The 19213-nt window shown below is 33.7% G+C and overlaps 3 protein-coding genes across 3 annotated transcripts; all 3 read right to left on the reverse strand.

Moving 5' to 3' along the window:
* Positions 1-1889: 1889 nt before the first annotated feature.
* On the reverse strand, positions 1890-4989 carry LOC135122978 (transient receptor potential channel pyrexia-like). The gene is made up of 6 exons (XM_064047474.1): positions 3470-4989; positions 3296-3415; positions 3039-3244; positions 2703-2990; positions 2132-2654; positions 1890-2076 (listed from the first exon to the last, which is right to left on the reverse strand). Exons 1-6 carry the CDS (start codon positions 4911-4913, stop codon positions 1976-1978), a joined length of 2682 nt encoding a protein of 893 aa, XP_063903544.1. The 5' UTR covers positions 4914-4989; the 3' UTR covers positions 1890-1975.
* Positions 4990-8187: 3198 nt separating this feature from the next.
* On the reverse strand, positions 8188-11878 carry LOC135123328 (transient receptor potential channel pyrexia-like). Its single transcript, XM_064047867.1, has 6 exons — positions 10511-11878; positions 10190-10309; positions 9928-10133; positions 9440-9727; positions 8866-9388; positions 8188-8811 (listed from the first exon to the last, which is right to left on the reverse strand). The coding sequence occupies exons 1-6, from the start codon at positions 11808-11810 to the stop codon at positions 8705-8707; spliced, it is 2544 nt and encodes an 847-aa protein (XP_063903937.1). The 5' UTR covers positions 11811-11878; the 3' UTR covers positions 8188-8704.
* A 3400-nt stretch (positions 11879-15278) lies between these two features.
* Positions 15279-18695, reverse strand: LOC135123327 (transient receptor potential channel pyrexia-like). The gene is made up of 6 exons (XM_064047866.1): positions 17291-18695; positions 16973-17092; positions 16711-16916; positions 16229-16516; positions 15678-16182; positions 15279-15623 (listed from the first exon to the last, which is right to left on the reverse strand). Exons 1-6 carry the CDS (start codon positions 18642-18644, stop codon positions 15487-15489), a joined length of 2610 nt encoding a protein of 869 aa, XP_063903936.1. The 5' UTR covers positions 18645-18695; the 3' UTR covers positions 15279-15486.
* Positions 18696-19213: the final 518 nt, after the last annotated feature.

The following is a 19213-nucleotide window of genomic DNA, read 5'->3' on the forward strand; positions in this document are numbered from 1 at the left end:
CATTCGATAACAGATCCATAACTTCGCTAATTTCTATATCCTTAATATTAGAAAAGATTAGATCAAGAAAGACGCCTGTTTCATTTGGGATCATATTAATTTGGTTCATGTTTAAAAACGAATACAACCCACTGACTATATCAAAATTGCTCCGTGGCCCTGCACACGACATAAACATATTGTCATCAATCTTTATATTAGGTAAATTAAAATCCCCTGCAATAATATATTTGGGCTCAGGGTATTTGTTAAAAATATTTTCTAAATCATCGCAGTGGTTCTTATAAATAACTTCCGTAGAACCAGGAGGAATATAGACTCCTCACACAATAAAGTTAAATTCCTTAATCTGAAGACGAAGGTAAATACTTTCTACTGATTGACCTATAAAGATAGTTGAGGAACATATATCTTTTTTTCAGCCACCAGTACACCACCACTTTTAACTTTACCACTAACACTAAAACTTCGATCAGCACGAAATATGTTAAAATTAGATAAACTTAGTTCTACATCGGAAACTTCATGTGTCAACTAAGATTCTATTATTATAATAACATCGTAAACACTCGTATTAACTCTATTTGAAAAATCATGAATCTTAGTATTTAAACCACCAACATTGTGAAAATAAAAATTTATTCGTTTTTTGCTTGACTTCTGCCTTCATTCCTCCGTGTAATCAATGCCATATTGTTCCTATTGGTCAGCGCAATGTCGTTCTCTCCACGCGATTTTCTTTCCTTAAATTTCTCAATTATGGAAGAATTGGATTGTCTTTGCCGTGTAGTCAAATCCGGGCGAAAGTGATTTTGTTTATTGGGATTTTTAATGTTAGATTTTAGTATACTCTTGGCCTCATCATTGTTCGAAAAAATCATCTTTAACGGACGTACCGCATTAGGTTTTGGAGGACCAATACGGAAAATTTTCTTTGGCTGTTGGAGTGCCCCTAGAGGTTCCAAAATGGACGAAACATGAGTTAAATCGTCAATTACGCGTTCGTCTGCAGATTTAGCCAGTGACTCAGGGACATTGTATAAGAGAACATTCTTACTACGGTCATTTCGGTCACAAATCTCCAACACTACATCATTAATATCATAAGAGTCAGTCTTATTGGTAGAGGAAGTCTTAAGATGAATAATTTCAGATTGTATTTTTCGAACATTATTTTCAACATCAGAAATTCTGTTATTAATTTGCAATAATTTTTCATCAATTATGTGAGAAAATTCTAATTTCAAGTCCTCCTTTAATTTGCTGAATTGATTTTCAAACAGCTTCTCGATTGCCGCAAGAGTTATTGGAGTATCAGAGGCCGGAGCAATTGAAGAACACTTTTGAGACACCCACTGAACGTTGGTAGATATATTTGGGACTGTTCCATTATAAAGTAACACTTAAGTATAAGTATCCAGAAACCTTATTAATAACTTGATAAACAAAGGATGAGTCCTGACTAAGTGAATTTTATGAAATCTCCTAGCAAGTGCTCTATCTGAATCGCAATCTCATGACTGTTAAATTGTGTTAAAACTAGTTAACGATTAAAATCCTAACATGAACTGTAAATCTGCAATCGATAAAGCAAATTTACGCCACGTGTTGGCGTTAGTCGAAAATTCGCATATTTCCGCTTGGAAAAACAGCAATAAGGCTTCCCCTTTTTTTTAACTACCAAACCAACTAAACTTAATCTAGCTACCTTACTGCGTTCTTTCACTCACAGTAAACAAACAGTGACGTGTCACCCCTATACCAAGCACTTCCACTACCAACCCTCTCACTTGATAACTATCCAGAATTTCCCTAGGAGAGCTACCAACTACCAAAAAGAACGATTTTCTTGATTACAATTTTTTACTATACAGTAAAAGACTTGTAAATATGTACATAAAAGATGTGTGAATCTATTTTTATATTGTTATTTTACAATTACAGGAAGTGTCAATTTGATGTTGTAGGTGTTATCTTACATTTGCTTGCTCGTCCCAGAGGAATTGTAGAGCAACACAGAAAGCTTGTTTTGTTTTTTTGAAAGTTTAGCATTTCTTACAAGTTCGTCTAGAGAGTCTGCAACAAAAATAGCTTTTTTGCATACCTCCAGCTCAATTATATGATTACATACCGAAAGTTTTCTGACGTAGGGGGGCAAATTTGCTTCTTTGCATCTTATAAGGCGACTCAATTCTGGAATACTTCTCCATTATCTTCGCGACATTTTGAATCCACTTTACGCAACACCTTCTTCTCACATACTCCAAAAAATCTTCCACTTCTATGCAGAACTCAGCTTTTTGCCGTATACTCACAGCATTGCCTGTCTTCTTTGCCATTGCGACGTTATTTACGGATAAACCAATAATCAAGTTCAACAAAACCAAGTTTACTAAGAGTATGAAAGCAAGAAATAAGAATCGCACATAAAAAGATTCTAGGTTTCTTGAAGCTTCTAGCAGACGAGCGCTGGAGCTGTTGGTGACGTTGGCCAATTCGTTGTGCAAAGTATTTTCATATTCGAATTCGCCGGTCATTAGCACGATTGTTTTAACGAAGGTGCGAAAAATCGTGCTGAATTCACTATAGTTTAAAAATTGCAAGTGGAAAATAATTATGAAGCACAAGATTGGCAAAAACAAGAACCCGATTGCCTGAAATGTAATTTTTATAGGTTTCAGTGAACACATATACCGTCTTACCTTGAGGGTTTTGTATAATACTATCAGAAACATGGAGTAATATTGACCCACTACGGTAAATTTAAGATGTATCATTATAAATTCTATGTTGTGTAGTACAATAATGACTATTGCCGAGATGCTGGTCAAAGTGCTTATTTGGTTGTCATGGATCATGCTGTTCGTAAAGGATGCGGTAACTATGAGGTAAAAGAGTGTGAACATTACAGAAGCTATAACTAGAACGGAATTTACGGTGGTCCACATAGAGTAAATTCCTGATCGATGGTCACTCCATAGAAGACGCATCTGTAACAGGAATACATAATTGCCATAACTGCCAACCCAAAAATTTACCTGATTCATTTGAACCAAGAACCGTATTACCAGAAATATGCCTGTAACACCAATTAACCACTTATGGTCGACAGAGAATTCAAAAATCTTTAGCACAGCTGCGGTGTAAAGCATCACACAAATAAAGTATGCATACCAGATAAAAAGTCTAAATTTTAATATCCAGTACAAGGTTCTAGTTTTCAGTTTTGCTGCCAAGAATATTTCTAAAATAAACTAAAAAAATAACCAGTAAGTGCTGAATGTTTGTTACGTACGACAGAAAATGTGATTTAGAACACCAATTTTTTCTTCACTGTTCATGGCATTGAGTAAGCAAGCAAAAACGTGCATTTGTCCTCGATCTGTATCTCTTTTCGGAAGCAAAATTTTGAAGTCTGGAAAAAAATTGTTATACACGAATCTTGTATGATTATAATTTACCAACTCACCCACTTTGTAAATTTTCTCTTTATTCGTTTTTGACTTTTCAATGTCCACTGATGCGGAATCAAATACATGGTTTATAAAATTAACAGGTTCATGAACATGAGCAAAAATTTCCTCTATTAGACTATTACAACCAGAATCATCATGGTCATGAACTAAGCTATCTTGGTCAGTAATCGAACCGTAATCTTCATCAATGAAGCATTTTAAGCATTGTGTTTCGCCTCCATCATGCTCATTGCATTCCAAATTAGCCCCTTTATTGCAACATTTGAAACACCGAATGTTGCTAATATCATGGTAGCAGCATATTAATTGTTCATCTTCAATCGAACATTTGAAGCACTGTGCTTCATCACTGCTTGGTTTTTTATTAACTTGAACGTCACTGCCATCCTTTATAAGACAACGCTTATGTCCTTGATAGCTCAAGTCGATATCTTCTTCAATAAAATTTTCTAAACACTCTTTCTCTCCTTCTATAGCAGCAGAATATGAAGCTTTGCTAAAATTAGCACCGTGTTTCTTCAACAGGGCGAAACAGTCATTCTTGAGTAGAGCTGCAACATAGAGTGGGGTGTGACCATAAACGTTAGGTTTGTCAATTAAGTCGAGATGGTTCTCCATCTCTGAAACGAATTTTATCAACAAGTCTAGACAGTCCTTACGATTTTTCTCTACAGCAAGGTGGAAAACGGTTTTACCTGTCGCATCTCTGTTACCGATATTATTTAAGAAAAATTCTTTCTCGTTTTGGATTAATTTTCCTAGACTTTTAACGTCATCTGACTTAATTGTTTTCTGCAAATTTTGGGCAGTGGAGTTCGTTTCGAAAATGGTGTTACCTCTTTTTACCAATGCCCCTCTTTTCATTAATTCATTTAGACAATCTTGGTGTTTTTTCAAAGCTGCTATAAAACCTGGAGTAGTCCCACATGGGCCTCCTTCGTTTATATTCGCACCATTGTCAAGTAACAGAATAAGGCACTCTTTATTCCCTTTCTCTGCTGCGATGTAGAGAGGAGTTTTCTGATTAGAACTAGTTATGTTCAAATTTGCCCCATTTTTAATTAGTTTAATTAAACATGATGCGTCACCTTTTTCTAAAGCTATGTACAGAAGAGTTTTCGTTATTTTGTCTCTTTTCTGACTATTGTCTTCGTTTTTAGTTCTCTTGTTAAAACCAACCGAGTCTAATTCTACGCGATTAAGTGGTGAAGTTAAGTCTTCTAATGCTGGGTCACACTTTTCTAATGCTGTGTATGGAAGAGTTTTTTTCTTTTTAACTATGTTGTGACTACTGATGTCTTCGTATTGATCATCAATAATATGTTTGTTGTTCTTGTAATAGTCACTACTAAGTAATTTTTCTAGTTCGTCTACATTTCCTTGTAGAACCGCGTTTAAAAACTTCTGTTTTTCTTCCATGTTCATACTTTCATCCATAATTTAGACTTTATTCTATTACTTATCTACATCACTTTAAACAAACTTCACAAGTAAATAGTTAGTACCTTCGAGAGATACTTTTCACGACTGATCCACCTGTAAATGTATTTTATCAAAATCTATCTTATCAATAAAACGGTTCGATAAAGATTCCCTTATTATTTAATTGGTGACAAATATATTTAATTTTTAGCACAAAGTTGATACCGAGGTGGTAGTTGTAAATTACATTCTTCATTATAAATAATTTTTGTGCAAACAATATAGTGAAACACTTATGTTTTTAAAATTGTGAAATAGAATAGAAAAAATTTAAGAACACTTGACATATTAATATAATCTGAGATTTAAGATAACACGTTTTCCACGCAAAAAAATACATGTTTGTTAGTTATCTCCAATTAATAAGTGATCTAATTTTTTTCGCTTAATTTCCGTTCGTTTTGTACAGGGATCCTTAAAAACAAATTTGTAAAGATTTTAGTCTTAGGGTTAGGCTCGAGAAGTTTAAAAAATGTTTATAATCCAAGAATCCAATAATGTTAACTATTATTATTATTCATACATCAATGACATATTTATATTTCAATCCAGCATACAAACGTTTGCAGAATTTCGTCATTTTTTCTTTTACCAATATAAAGATCACGTCCTAAACTTAGATGTTCGCTATTCACACTATGAAAAATATTGCTAATATGACCTTGTTCGGTTTTTAATGCAACCAAATGTATATCGAATCTTGAATAAAAAAATTCATGAAATTCTTGAAATTGTCTAGTTCAACAATTTGAATAATTGGTTGCATATACGTATTTATTGATTAATGTATATAACAATTTTTAAATATACCAATTTTCACTTTTATTTTGGTGGAGTTTCAATGATTTATATTAAAACAGCTATTCCCCAAAAAAAATTAAGTAATAATCATGTCGTAATTCAATAATACTTAAACAAAATTAATAGTTATTGTCATAATTAAAGTGAAAAGCGTTTTCCTATAAATAGAAAGTTATTAAAAACAAATCAGTTTTTGCAAATATTGTTAAATTATATATTGTCCAAAAATAAAAAATTTGTTTATACTCTTCACATGAATAGATCTGCCGAAACAATTATATTTCCAGTTTAAATAAAAAAAAAATGGCATCAGTAAGTTCTAAATCTGTTTCTCAAGAGAAAAACTCGCATGTGGATTATTCAGATGAAACAACCATCAAGTTGGCCTTGATCCAAGGCATCTAAGTAGGATGTTCAACTTTTGCCGTATTTAAAGGGATAGTAGAAGAAAAGTGGAGGATTTAAGTTGATTACTACAAAAATTTACTATTTTAGACATGTTTTAAGTTTCTTGTTGCCGCAATAAGTCTACACATATTAAAAAAAAAGGCAAAATGTAGCCCCGCCCACCCACCCTATCTCGATTGGGATGATTTTTTTTATTCGTCGTGAGCGAAACTTAAAATATGTTTAAAATGGAAAATTTGTATACGGAAATATCGATTTTGCAATTAGGCTCCACCCCTGGGTCTGATAACGAATGAAAAATGTGTCACGATTGACATCGAGGCGGATGGGATTAATGAACACATTTAGTTTTGTTTGTACATAATACGATTGGTTAAGAACATATTTCACATGGCAATTTCTCATAGCAAAATAAGGATTTTGCATTTAAGCTCCTCCCCTCGCCTTACGACAAATAAAAAAAAATCATCAGAATTGAGATAGGGTGGGTGGGCGGGGCATATATTTTGCCTTTTTTTCTTAATATACATAGCCATCTTTTCACAACAAGAATAGAATAGAAGCCTAGAATATGGTTAAAATGGTACATTTTTGCAAAGAAATATGGATTTTGCAATTATGGGCCGGTGCCTAATTGCAAAATGGATATTTCCTTATACACATTTTCCATTTTAAATATGTTTTAAGTTTCATGTTGTGAAAAGAAGTCTACACATATTAAAATAAAAAACCAAAACTTAAGCCCGCCCACCCGCCCTGTCTTAATTGTGAATTTTTTTTTTATTCACCGTAAACCAAGGGAACGGAGCTTAACTGCAAAATACTTATTTCTTTACAAGAAATTAATGTTTTTGAGTAAGTGTTGTTCAAAGAATACTATGTATATTCAGAAAGAAAAGGCAAAATATAAACCCCGCCCACCCACCCCATCTATTTTGAAAGGAAATATGGATTTTGCAATTAGGCTCCGCCCTTAGGTCTACTAGCGAATGAAAACTTCATCACTATTTAGATCAGGGCAGGTGTGGGTGGAGCTTAATGTTTGGCTTTAATTTTTTCTTGATACATATGCAGTATTCTTTGAATAACACGATACTCAAAAACATGTCTTACATGATAATTTCTTGTAAAGGAATAATAAGTATTTTGCAATTAAATTCCGCTCCTTTGGCTCTTGACGATTGGGTGGGTGGACTGGGTGGGGCTTATACTTATATTTTTGTTAGCTAAATAAAATATGGACCTTGCAATTAAGCCCCGCCCCTCGATCTGACAACGAATGAAAAATTCATCACAACTGAGAATTGAGGTCGGGGCGGGTGTGGGTGGAGCCTAATCTTTGGCTTTATTGTTTTTTTTTCTTAATATACATAGTATTTTTTGACTTATTCTCGTCGAGAAATATGGATTTTGCAGTTAAGCTCCGCCCTCTTGGCTCACGATGAATAAAAAAAATCATCACAATTGAGATAGGGCGGGTGGGCGGGGCTACATTTTGCCTTTTTTTCTTAATATGTGTAGACTTATTTCGGCAACAAGAAACTTAAAACATGTCTAAAATAAGTTTATAAATGACAATTTTCAGCTCTAAAAGCAACGTCAGCGGGAACAACAGCTGCTTCAACGTCATCAGCAAGTTTATAAATCCCACTTTAAACTAATCTTAAACATCGTTTTGTTTTGAGAGAAATGACCTCGAAAATTATCATCAGTTAAATTAATATCGTGGACTCGCAGTCTCCTTTGCGAGGACTCAGCTTGATATTTTCTTGCTAAACTGTTGTTATTTGCCATTGCATCATCGTAATAACTTGAGTATTACCTTTCAACTTCTTTTTTCTATTTGTGGGGCTAAAATGTATCGATTTGTAGCATTTGGAAAACTGGACAGGTTTTTTGCAGCTAGGAAATAAGTTCTAAATATTTCAACAGATTTTCTCTCTCCAGAATGGTGGAATAGACTAAAAAATGTCTCATTTTCGAGGGATGTTTGGGTTGTCAAAAATTGCACACAAACCAATAGAAGATATTAGAGCGTTAGGTTTATTTTTTATTTAATGTTGTTAATATAATTGTTTGAATTGAAGCTCAACATTTTGGTTTATTATAAGTACATGTAAATACACAGAACTAAGTCAATGTGTTATTGTTGTTTTATAATTACATACACATAATTATATACTTAAACACCGGGTGAAGCAAATTTTTATGTTGGCAATTCTGAATTATTGCCATCCATACTATTGTACGTTAGTCCACAGTTGTCAATTTTGACATGAGCTATGCCATCATAAAATTTTGAGTAAGTTACCAACTTTAAAAAAAAACGCAAACATTCTTGTCTATTTGACAGTCGTATCTGTAAAAAAGGAATTAACATTTCTGGCACGTACAAAAAAAGTGCAGTTTTTTAACCTAAATTCTAAAAAGCTCAATTAAATTAAAAAAAAATTAATAAAATCTGGCAGAACTTTTTCTGACATTTCCTGTTTTTTTGAAGCCAATTGTACATTATACCCATAGTTTCTATTTGATGCTTATTTCTTTGCTTGCTTGCTCGTCCCAGAAGAATTGTAAAGCAACGTAGAAAGGTCGCTTGGTTGTTTTGAAAGGTTAGCATTTCTCACAAGTTCGTCTAGAGAGTCTGCAACAAAGAAGTTATGTAACACACCTCCAACTCAGTTACATCATGATGTACCGAATGTTTTCTGGCGGAATACGTCAGTTTCGCTTCTCTTCATCTCATAAGGCGACTCAACTTTGGCGTGCTTCTCCACAAACCCCGCCAAATTTTTAATCCATTGGACTCCACATTTTTTTTTCACGTATCGCAAAAAATTTTCCACTTGTATGCAAAATTCAGCTTTCTGGTGTATACTCACAGCATTGCCTGCCTTCTTTGCCCTTGCGACGTTATCTACCGATAAACCAATAATCAAGTTCAACAAAACCAAGTTGACTAAGAGTATGAAAGCAAGAAATAAGAATCGCACATAAAAAGATTCTAGGTTTCTTGAAGCTTCTAGCAGACGAGCGCTGGAGCTCTTTGTGACGTTGGCCAGTTCGTTGTGCAAAGTATTTTCATATTCGAATTCGCCGGTCATTAGCACGATTGTTTTAACGAAGGTACGAAAAAGCGTGCTGAATTCGCTATAGTGCCCAAATTGTAAACGGAAAATAATTATGAAGCACGAAATTGGCAGAATGAAGAACCCGATTGCCTGAAATGAAAATTTCGTTGCAGGTTTCAGTAAACACATGTACCGTCTTACCTTGAGGGTCTTGAGTAATACCATTAGAAACATGGAGTAATAATGGCTAAATAGGGTAAATTTAAGATGTATCATAATAAATTCTATGTTGTGTAGTATAATAATGATTATTGCCAACATCTTGCTCAAAGTACTTATTTCGTGGCCAAGGATCGTGGTGTTCATGAAGAGTATGGTAAGTATGAGGTAAAAGATTGTGAAAATCACAGAAACTATGACTAGAACAGACTTTGCGATCGTCCATCTAGAGTAAATTCCTGACTGACGGTTTTCCAGAAGGAGAAGTATCTGCAACAGGATTACATAAATCGTAGTTTTTTGAATTACGGTTTTTTGTCGCCCTCTATTGAGTGGTAGATTTAGGAACAGTTTTTAGTTGCTGTTGTAGGAGTAGTCTATGCGCGCCATGGATTTGGAACCCAAAAAGCGAGCAGAAGCCCCACTATATAACTACTGACACTAAACTTGAAACAACAACAAAAAATTACCTGATTTATTTGCAGTAAGAATCGTATTAGCAGAAATATTCCCATGGTGCTTATCGGTATTAACTGAACTGAAGCGAATTCAAAAATCTCTAGCACAACAGCAGTATACAAAACTACACAGGCAAAGTATGCATACCAGATAAAAAGTCTAAAGAGCAATATCCAGAACAAGGTTCTAGTTTTCAGTTTTGCTTTCAAGAATATTTCTAAAATAAATACAGACTAGTAGAAAATAAGCAGTAAATTCTGATTTGTCACTTACGACAGAAAATGTTATTCAGAACACTAATTTCTTCTTCATTATTCATTGCTTTCAATAAACAAGCAAAAACATGCATTTGGCCCCGATCTGTGTCTCTCTTCGGCAGGAACATTTTAAAATCTAGAAAAAAAAAACACAAATCTTATACAGCTCTTTGAGTTTTAGTATCTTTAACGACTGAAACTAATTAAGCTAAATTAAGAGTAAAATTAATTGTTCGGCTTGCAGCAGTGGAAAGGGGAAAAGACCAACATCTCTGTTAAACACTCTATTCCTTTTTTCGTATGAAAATAGAAAAAATAAAACGAACCTAATACTCACCCACTCTGTAAATTTTCTCTTTATTCATTTTTGACTTCTCAATATCCACTGAGGTGGACTCAAATACGTGGTTTATAAAATTAACCGGTTCATTAACATGGGTAAAAATTTCCTCTATTAGACTATTGCAACCGGGATCATCATGTTCATGAACTAAGCAATCTTCATCTTCTTCAATGAAACATTTTAAGCACTGTGTTTCACCTTCATCGTAGTCGGTACATTCTAAGTCATCTTCTTTAATGCAACATTTGAAACACCGTGTTTTGCTTGCATCAGTAGAGTGATCTTCAATTAAACGTGTTTGTGCTTCATCTTCACCGTGGCCGCTACGATTTGAGTTATTTTCACCATTGGCTCGAGCATCCGTTTTAGAACAACGCTTGTACGCTTTATAACCAAAGTCGATATCTTCTTGAATAAAATTTTGTAAACACTCTTTATGTCCTTCTAAAACAGCTGAGTACAAAGCTTTGCTAAAATTGGCACCATTTTCTTTCAACAAGGCGAAACAATCGTTCTTCAGTATGGCTGCAACATAAAGTGGAGTGTGACCATAAACGTTAGGTTTGTCAATAACTGTGGGTTTTTTTTCGTCTGAGACGGATTTTATCAACAAGTCTAGGCACTGTTTTCGATTTTTCTCTACTGCGTGATGGAAAACAGTTTTGCCTGTTGCATCTCTCTTACTGATTATTTCTGACAAGTCTGTATCCTCAATAAGATTTTTTAGATTTTCAGCATCACCTGAATCAATTGCTTTGCGCAAATCATTGGCCACAGTGTCCTCTTTTTCGAAAATGGTGTCACGTCTTTTTACTGGTGCCCCTCGTTTGATTAATTCAGTTAGACAATTTTGGTGTTTTTTCAAAGCTGCTATAAAAGCTGGAGTAGCCTCATATGGGCCTCCTTTGTCTTTATCTGCACCTTTGTCAAGTAATAGAATAAGGCACTCTTTATTTCCTTTTTCTGCAGCTATATAGAGTGGAGTTTTCTTATTAGAACTAGATATATTTAAATCTGCGCCATGTTTAATCAGTTCAGTTAAACACGGTACGTCACCCTTTTCTGAAGCGATGTATAGAAGAGTTTTTTTTACTTCGTCTTTTTGACTGCTAAAGTCTTCGTATAGGTCATTAATATGCTCCTTGTAATAGGTATTATCACTTGTAAGTAATTTTTTTAGTTCATCTATGTTTCCATTAAGAACCGCTTTATACAAAAGGGAATCACTACTAGTAATACGCTCCTCTTCTTCTTTTTCTTCTTCTGCTTCTTCTATTTGTATATCTTTAGTCATAATTAAAACCTTATTCTCTTCGTTGTCTACACTTTAAATAAACTACACTTCTAAATATTACGTTCGACACCTACTTTTCACAACCTGTAAATCTTTTTATCAAAATCCATCTTATCAATAGTTAAATAAAGATTTATCTATTTACACAAATATTGTCTTTGCCATTTCTATTGAAACACCACCTGTTGATTTTGCTTAAAATTTAGCAATTGGTAACAGTTTTCAGTTGATTGACTACGGCTTTTAGTTAGAAAATTGTCTGAATATGAACGTTACCAAATTTATGATTACCAAGTGGTGTTTCAATAGAAATGGCAAAGACAAAGACTGTAGTTTTAATTTTTTTAATACGAAGTTGATAACGGAATGATATTTACTATCTTTGGCATTTATTATTAAAATAACACGTATTCATTTTTCGGTTGATAGTGAACAATTTTTTGTGCAAACATTGTAGCGAAACTCATTCTTTCTCATAACGAGTGAGCAATTTAATTTCAGATCGCAGGAAGCTCCGGAAACTAATTTTAGTCTATGATTGAAGTTGTCAAAGTCTTGACGTTTGAATTCAAATTTTTGACAACTCGGGGGAAATAGGGTAACCGTGTAAAAGTACCGACATAGGTTTTCTGAGACACAGCCAACTGCAATTAAGAGTTGTTTTGCTCATCCATTGTGTGTATAAATATGTCTAGTGTGTATGTAAAGTTCTTTTAATATATCTCAAAGTGAAAGACATTTTCTGATTTATATAATCTCTATAATATAAAACCCTACAAGTTAAAAATCGAGATAATAAAGACAAAAAAGCCGTATAAAGAAAAAGTAAAGACAGATTCATAAACCATAAACACAGACAGGACTATACCATTTTCTAAAATTTCAACAACAGTTGGTGTGCATAGTTTTGCGGTGACGTCATCAAAGTGTTATTGGGGGTGACTAAACAAATTTTGGGTAGCACTTTACCCTCTACAAGACATTTCTAATCTTCGTCTAAATTTAACAACCATCCATACAGTAATTTTGGAAATTATCTGTCAGATAAACATCGATACAAAAGGAGAAGACCTTTATTTTCGTACCCTAATACAATACTTACTAGTTATATAGTGCAGTTTCTGACCCACTGTGACCTCATTTGGCCTGAGCCAGAAGCGGCAACACTTTTTTATCGACCTGTTCTAGGACTTCCATTTTTTTTGTCGACCAAACAGTCAAAATGCTGGATAAAAAATTAAGACAGACAAATAGGTCGACAGAAAATTATGGGGGTGTTCGACAGGTCAGTGACCTCACTAAAAAAAGTAGTGGCGTTTCAGGATCAGATCAAATGAGGTCCAAATGAGCTAGAAGATACACTACATAACCACTAATATTTGCTTAGATTATGCTCCGAAAGCAAAATTTGAACAAATATACTACAAAAAACAGAACATAAAATATTAAAATTTGTTTTACCAGTCCAGACATACCCTCTAAGAAAACAGAGGGCGGGTGGGTGGGGTTAATACTTGCGAAGATAAGACTGATTTTGGCAAATAACATATTCACTAAGAAAATAGAGGGAGGGTGGGTGGGGCTAGTGTTTGCTAAGATCAGACTGAATAACTAGAAACTCATTTTTATCTTAGCAAGTTCTAATCCCCGCCCACCCGCCCTTTATTTTCTTAGAGGGCATATCATTTGCCAAAATCTATCTTTTCTGAACAACTAGAATGAAGTGGGGATGGGTAAGGGGGACTATTGGTTGCTTATAATACTTTGTAGAGTAAAGCTTAACCCAGATTCTAGTTGTTCAGTCTGATCTTAGCAAATACTAAACCCACCCGCCCGCCCTCTATTTTCTTAGAAGGTATGCCATCTGCAAAAACAGTCTTATCTAACAAAGCTCCACCCATACGTCATCTATTTTCTTAGAAGGTATGCCATTCGCCAAAATCAGTCTTATCTTAGCTAGTTCTTGTTAACACGAGACTAACTGTAGCAAATGACATACCCTCTAAGAAAATAAAGGCTGGGAGGCGGGGCTATTGTTTGTTTATAAATAATTCTGTAGCAAAAAGTTAAACTTAGCCCCGCCTACCCACTCATTCTCTATTTTTTTTTTCTGAAAGAAGAAATAAATGTTATAGCTAATAGTATAACAAAAATATTACGATTAGAGCTTTTTTTTATTTTTTAACAATCTACATTCTATTCCTTTCCATTCTCATTGTGAAAATGCAATTTTGATTTTTTTTCTCAAAAAATCTGGATGTCTACGATAAAAACTCAACAGGGGCTTGTAAACCACATGTATAGGAGTATCTTATTTTATAAAATTTAAATAATATTTACTATTGCAAATGTTGGAGATGACGTCAACAAATTGTTGGTAGGGATGATTTGCCAATGTCATAGTTGACAACACTTTGCCAAAATTAAAAGAATTCTACTATGTCTAACCACCACTAAAAGACTTTTGTAGTTTGTAGTGTGACGTTATTTTAGTAAATGACTTTACATACAGAATGTCTAATTGAATTGAAGCAAATTTTTGGGTTGGCAATTCTGAGTTATTAGCAGCAATGTTAACATCTCAGTTTACAGTTATCAATTTTGATGTCAGGCAGCTAAAAACAAAAAAATTGGTCGAAAGCTATTTCGACAGAACTTCCCTCGCTTCTGGTTTCATCTTCTTTAATAAATTGACTGATTAATTTTTTTTTTTTTGGTCATCCTGTATAAGCAAATCTAAAAATTATGAATGCAGTGATAAGTTGCAATGTATAATCTGATCATATTTTGCACATTTTCGAAAGAATTTATTCGGCAAAATTTTGATATGACGTAATCAATTTTTTGAGGTTGACAAACAAATACATTTTGATTAAAAACTTAAAATGCATACAATAACTTCACGTCAAGATTTCAAAATACATATTCAGTTTTGCAATTCTTGATTTAATCAATAAAATAAATTGACTCAGTCATTAATTTTTTTTAGACACCCCGTAAAAGCAAATCTAAAAAATATTAATGCAGTGTTAGATCACAAGTATACACTCATCATACTTTGCACATTTAAGATGGGATTTATTCAGCAACACTTTGCGGTGACGTCATCAATTTTTTAGGGAGGAGGAGCAAATACATTTTGATCAAAAAATTACCATGCTTATGATAACTTTAAAACATCACACATCATTAATTTTTTTGAGTTATCCTGTATATGCAAATCCAAAAAATATGAATGGCCACTAATAAATGTATTAAATGATAGGGATAAAGATACCGAAGGCGATAACGCTATGATTGAACACTAATTTGTATTTTAAATCGAATAAGTTATAAATGCTACTCTAGCATTTGTAAATATTTACTTGTTACTTTAGTTGGTAAATTACACATTGAACTTTAATTTTTTTTATACAATATTATTATAATAATTAATTATTATATTTTTATAATATGAAAATAAAGAAATAAATAAAAAAAAGTATATTTTGTAATAAACAACAATTGATAATACATGGGTATTTACTTTAAATCATCATCATTAATCATCATTTTGTCAAAAAATACAAATACAACATATTTTTGGTTTTTATTATTTTTGAAGAGAAAATTGATGACTTTGTCGCGTATACGTGTTTAATTTATAATTTATCAACTGACAACGTAGAAATAAAACTCAAACGTGCGTCTCTGGCTCGACACACTCATTTTTTTTTTCTTCCTGGCTCGTCCCAGAAGAATTGTAAACCAACGTAAAAAGATCGTTTTGTTGTTTTGAAAGGTTAGCATTTCTCACAAATTCGTCTAGAGAGTCTGCAACAAAGAAGCTATGTAACACACCTCCAACTCAGTTACATCATGATGTACCGAAAGTTTTCTGGCGGAATACGTAAATTTTGCTTCTCTTCATCTCATAAGGCGACTCAACTTTGGCGTGCTTCTCCACAAACCCCGCCAAATTTTTAATCCATTGGACTCCAGATTTTTTTTTCACGTATCGCAAAAAATTTTCCACTAGTATGCAAAATTCAGCTTTCTGGCGTATACTCACAGCATTGCCTGCTTTCTTTGCCCTTGCGACGTTATCTACCGATAAACCAATAATCAAGTTCAACAAAACCAAGTTGACTAAGATTATGAAAGCAAGGAATATGAATCGCACATAAAATAATTCTAAATTGCTTCTGTCTGCACTTGAAGCTGTCAGATTGCACTCGTCTTGTAAAGTCTTTTCGTACTCGAATTCGCCGGTCATCAACACGATTGTTTTAACAAGGCTGCGAAAAAACGTGCTGAATTCGCTGTTGTATAGAAATTGTATGTGGAAAATAATTATGAAGCAAGAAATTGGCAGAAACAAGAACACGATTGCCTGAAATATAATTTTTGTAGCAGGTTACATTAAACAAATGTCTTACCTTGAGGGTTTTGTATAATACTATTAGAAACATGGAGTAATATTGGCTAACTGTGGTAAATTTAAGATGTATCATAATAAATTCTATGTTGTGTAGTATAATAATGATTATTGCCAACACCTTGCTCAAAGTACTTATTTCGTGGCCATGCATCATGGTGTTCATGAAGAATACGGTAACTATGAGGTAAAAGATTGTGAACATCACAGAAACTATGACTAGAACAGACTTTGCGATCGTCCATCCAGAGTAAATTCCTGACTGACGGTCTTCCAGAAGGAGAAGTATCTGCAACAGGATTACATAATAGTTTTTTGAATTACGGTTTTTTGTCGCCCTCTATTGAGTGGTAGATTTAGGAACAGTTTTGTTGCTGTTGTAGGAGTAGTCTATGCTCGCCATGGATTTGGAACCCAAAAAGCGAGCAGAAGCCCCACTATATAACTACTGACACTAAACTTAAAACAACAACAAAAAATTACCTGATTTATTTGCAGTAAGAATCGTATTAGCAGAAATATTCCCATGGTGCTTATCAGTATTAAATGAACTGAAGCGAATTCAAAAATGTTTAGCACAACAGCAGTATACAAAACTACACAGGCAAAGTATGCATACCAGATAAAAAGTCTAAAGAGCAATATCCAGAACAAGGTTCTAGTTTTCAGTTTTGCTTCCAAAAATATTTCTAAAATAAATACAAACTAGTAGAAAATAAGCAGTAAATTCTGATTTGTCACTTACGACAGAAAATGTTATTCAGAACAATAATTTCTTCTTCATTATTCATTGCCTTCAATAAACAAGCAAAAACGTGCATTTGGCCGCGATCTGTGCCTCTCTTAGGCAGGAACATTTTAAAATCTAGAAAAAAAAAACACAAATCTTATACAGCTCTTTGAGTTTTAGTATCTTTAACGACTGAAACTAATTAAGCTAAATTAAGAGTAAAATTAATTGTAAAGCTTGCACCAGTTTAAAGGGGAAAAGACCAGCATCTCTGTTAAACACTCTATTCCATTTTTCGTACGAAAATAGAAAAAATAAAACGAACCTACTCACCCACTCTGTAAATTTTCTCTTTATTCATTTTTGACTTCTCAATATCCACTGAGGTGGAATCAAATACATGGTTTATAAAATTAACCGGTTCATTAACATGGGCAAAAATTTCCTCTATTAGACTATTGGAACAGGGATCATCATGTTCATGAACTAAACAATCTCCATCTTCTTCAATGAAACATTTTAAGCACTGTGTTTCGCCTTCGTCGTAGTCGGTACATTTTAAGTCATCTTCTTTAATGTAACATTTGAAACACCGTGTTTCGCTTGCATCGGTAGAGTGATCTTCCATTAAACGTGTTCGTGCTTCATCTTCACCGGGACCGCTACGATTTGAGTTATTTTCACCATTGGCTTGAGCATCCGTTTTAGAACAACGCTTGTACGCTTTATATCCAAAGTTGATATCTTCTTGAATAAAATTTTGCAAACACTCTTTTTGTCCTTCTAAAGCAGCTGAGTACAAAGTTTTGCTAAAATTGGCAACATTTTCTTTCAACAAGGCGAAACAATCATTCTTCACTATGGCCGCAATATAAAGTGGAGTATAACCATAAACGTTAGGTTTGTCAATAACTGTGGGTTTTTTTTCGTCTGGGACGGATTCTATCAACAAATCTAGGCACTGTTTTCGATTTTTCTCTACTGCGAGATGGAAAACAGTTTTGCCTGTTGCATCTCTCTTATTGATTATTTCTGACAAGTCATTATCATTAATAAGACTTTTTAGATTCTCAGCATCACCTGAATCAATTGCTTTGTGCAAATCATTGGCCACAGTGCCCTCTATTTCGAAAATGGTGTCACGTCTTTTTACTGGTGCCCCTCTCTTGATTAATTCAGTCAGACAATTTTGGTGTTTTTTCAAAGCTGCTATAAAAGCTGGAGTAGCCTCATATGGGCCTCCTTTGTCTTTATCTGCACCTTTGTCAAGTAATAGAATAAGGCACTCTTTATTTCCTTTTTCTGCAGCGATGTAGAGTGGAGTTTTCTTATTAGAACTAGTTATATTTAAGTCTGCGCCATGTTTAATCAGTTCAGTTAAACATTGTATGCCACCTTTTTCTGCAGCGATATAGAGTGGAGTTTTCTTATTAGAACTAGTTATATTTAAATCTGCGCCATGTTTAATCAGTTCAGTTAAACATTGTATGTCACGTTTTTCTGAGGCTATGTATAAAAGACTTTTTTCCACTCTATCCTCTTCGTATAGGTCATTAATATGCTCCTTGTAATTGATTTTATCACTTGTAAGTAACTTTTTTAGATTAGCTACGTTTCCGTTAAGAACCGCTGTATACAATTTTGTCCGTATTTTTTTTTCTTCTTTCATTTGTTTGTTTTCACTCATAATTAAAACCTTATTCTCTTCGTTACCCAACACTTTAAATCAACTACACAACTAAATATTACCTTCGAGAGCTACTTTTCACAACCGAATCTTTTTATCAAAATCAAAATCTTATCGATGAATACAATGGTTTAACAATGATTTATCTACAAAAATAATTTTAAATCTTTAATACAAAGCTGATACTATCTTTGGCATTTCTATTTAAAATCAAGTGTTCATTTTGCTTAAATTTAGCAACTGATAACAGCTTACGGTTGATAGTGAACAACTTTTAGTTAGAAAATGATCTAAATATGAACGTTGCCAAATTTACGATTCCTCGATGTAAAGAATTTTTGTGCAAACTTTTTAGCGAAATTCTCATTCTTTCTTATAACGAGTGAGCAATTTAATTTCTGATCGCAGGAGGCTCCGGAAACTAAACTGTAGTCTCTATAATTGAAGTTGTCAAAGTCTTGACGTTTGAATTCAAATTTTTGACAACCCAGGAGAAATAGGGTAACAGTGTAAATGTACCGACATATGTTTTCTGAGACACACCCAACTACGATCAAGAATTCTTTTGC

The sequence above is a fragment of the Zophobas morio genome, unplaced genomic scaffold, assembly GCF_036711695.1.
Source record: "Zophobas morio isolate AGI-343-1 ecotype UQ-CSIRO unplaced genomic scaffold, CSIRO_AGI_Zmor_V1 ptg000006l, whole genome shotgun sequence".
Classification (NCBI taxonomy): Eukaryota; Metazoa; Arthropoda; class Insecta; order Coleoptera; family Tenebrionidae; genus Zophobas; species Zophobas morio.

Coding starts and splice junctions, on each gene's coding strand:
- LOC135123328 (XM_064047867.1), bottom strand. CDS start 11,810: ATGACTAAAGATATACAAATAGAAGAAGCAGAAGAAGAAAAAGAAGAA. Junction 10,310..10,510: donor AGAGAAAATTTACAGAGTGG/GTGAGTATTAGG, acceptor TTTTTTTTCTAG/ATTTTAAAATGTTCCTGCCG. Junction 10,134..10,189: donor TCTGAATAACATTTTCTGTC/GTAAGTGACAAA, acceptor TATTTATTTTAG/AAATATTCTTGAAAGCAAAA.
- LOC135123327 (XM_064047866.1), bottom strand. CDS start 18,644: ATGAGTGAAAACAAACAAATGAAAGAAGAAAAAAAAATACGGACAAAA. Junction 16,917..16,972: donor TCTGAATAACATTTTCTGTC/GTAAGTGACAAA, acceptor TATTTATTTTAG/AAATATTTTTGGAAGCAAAA. Junction 15,624..15,677: donor ATTCCGCCAGAAAACTTTCG/GTACATCATGAT, acceptor TCTTTGTTGCAG/ACTCTCTAGACGAATTTGTG.
- LOC135122978 (XM_064047474.1), bottom strand. CDS start 4,913: ATGGATGAAAGTATGAACATGGAAGAAAAACAGAAGTTTTTAAACGCG. Junction 3,416..3,469: donor AGAGAAAATTTACAAAGTGG/GTGAGTTGGTAA, acceptor ATTTTTTTCCAG/ACTTCAAAATTTTGCTTCCG. Junction 3,245..3,295: donor TCTAAATCACATTTTCTGTC/GTACGTAACAAA, acceptor AGTTTATTTTAG/AAATATTCTTGGCAGCAAAA.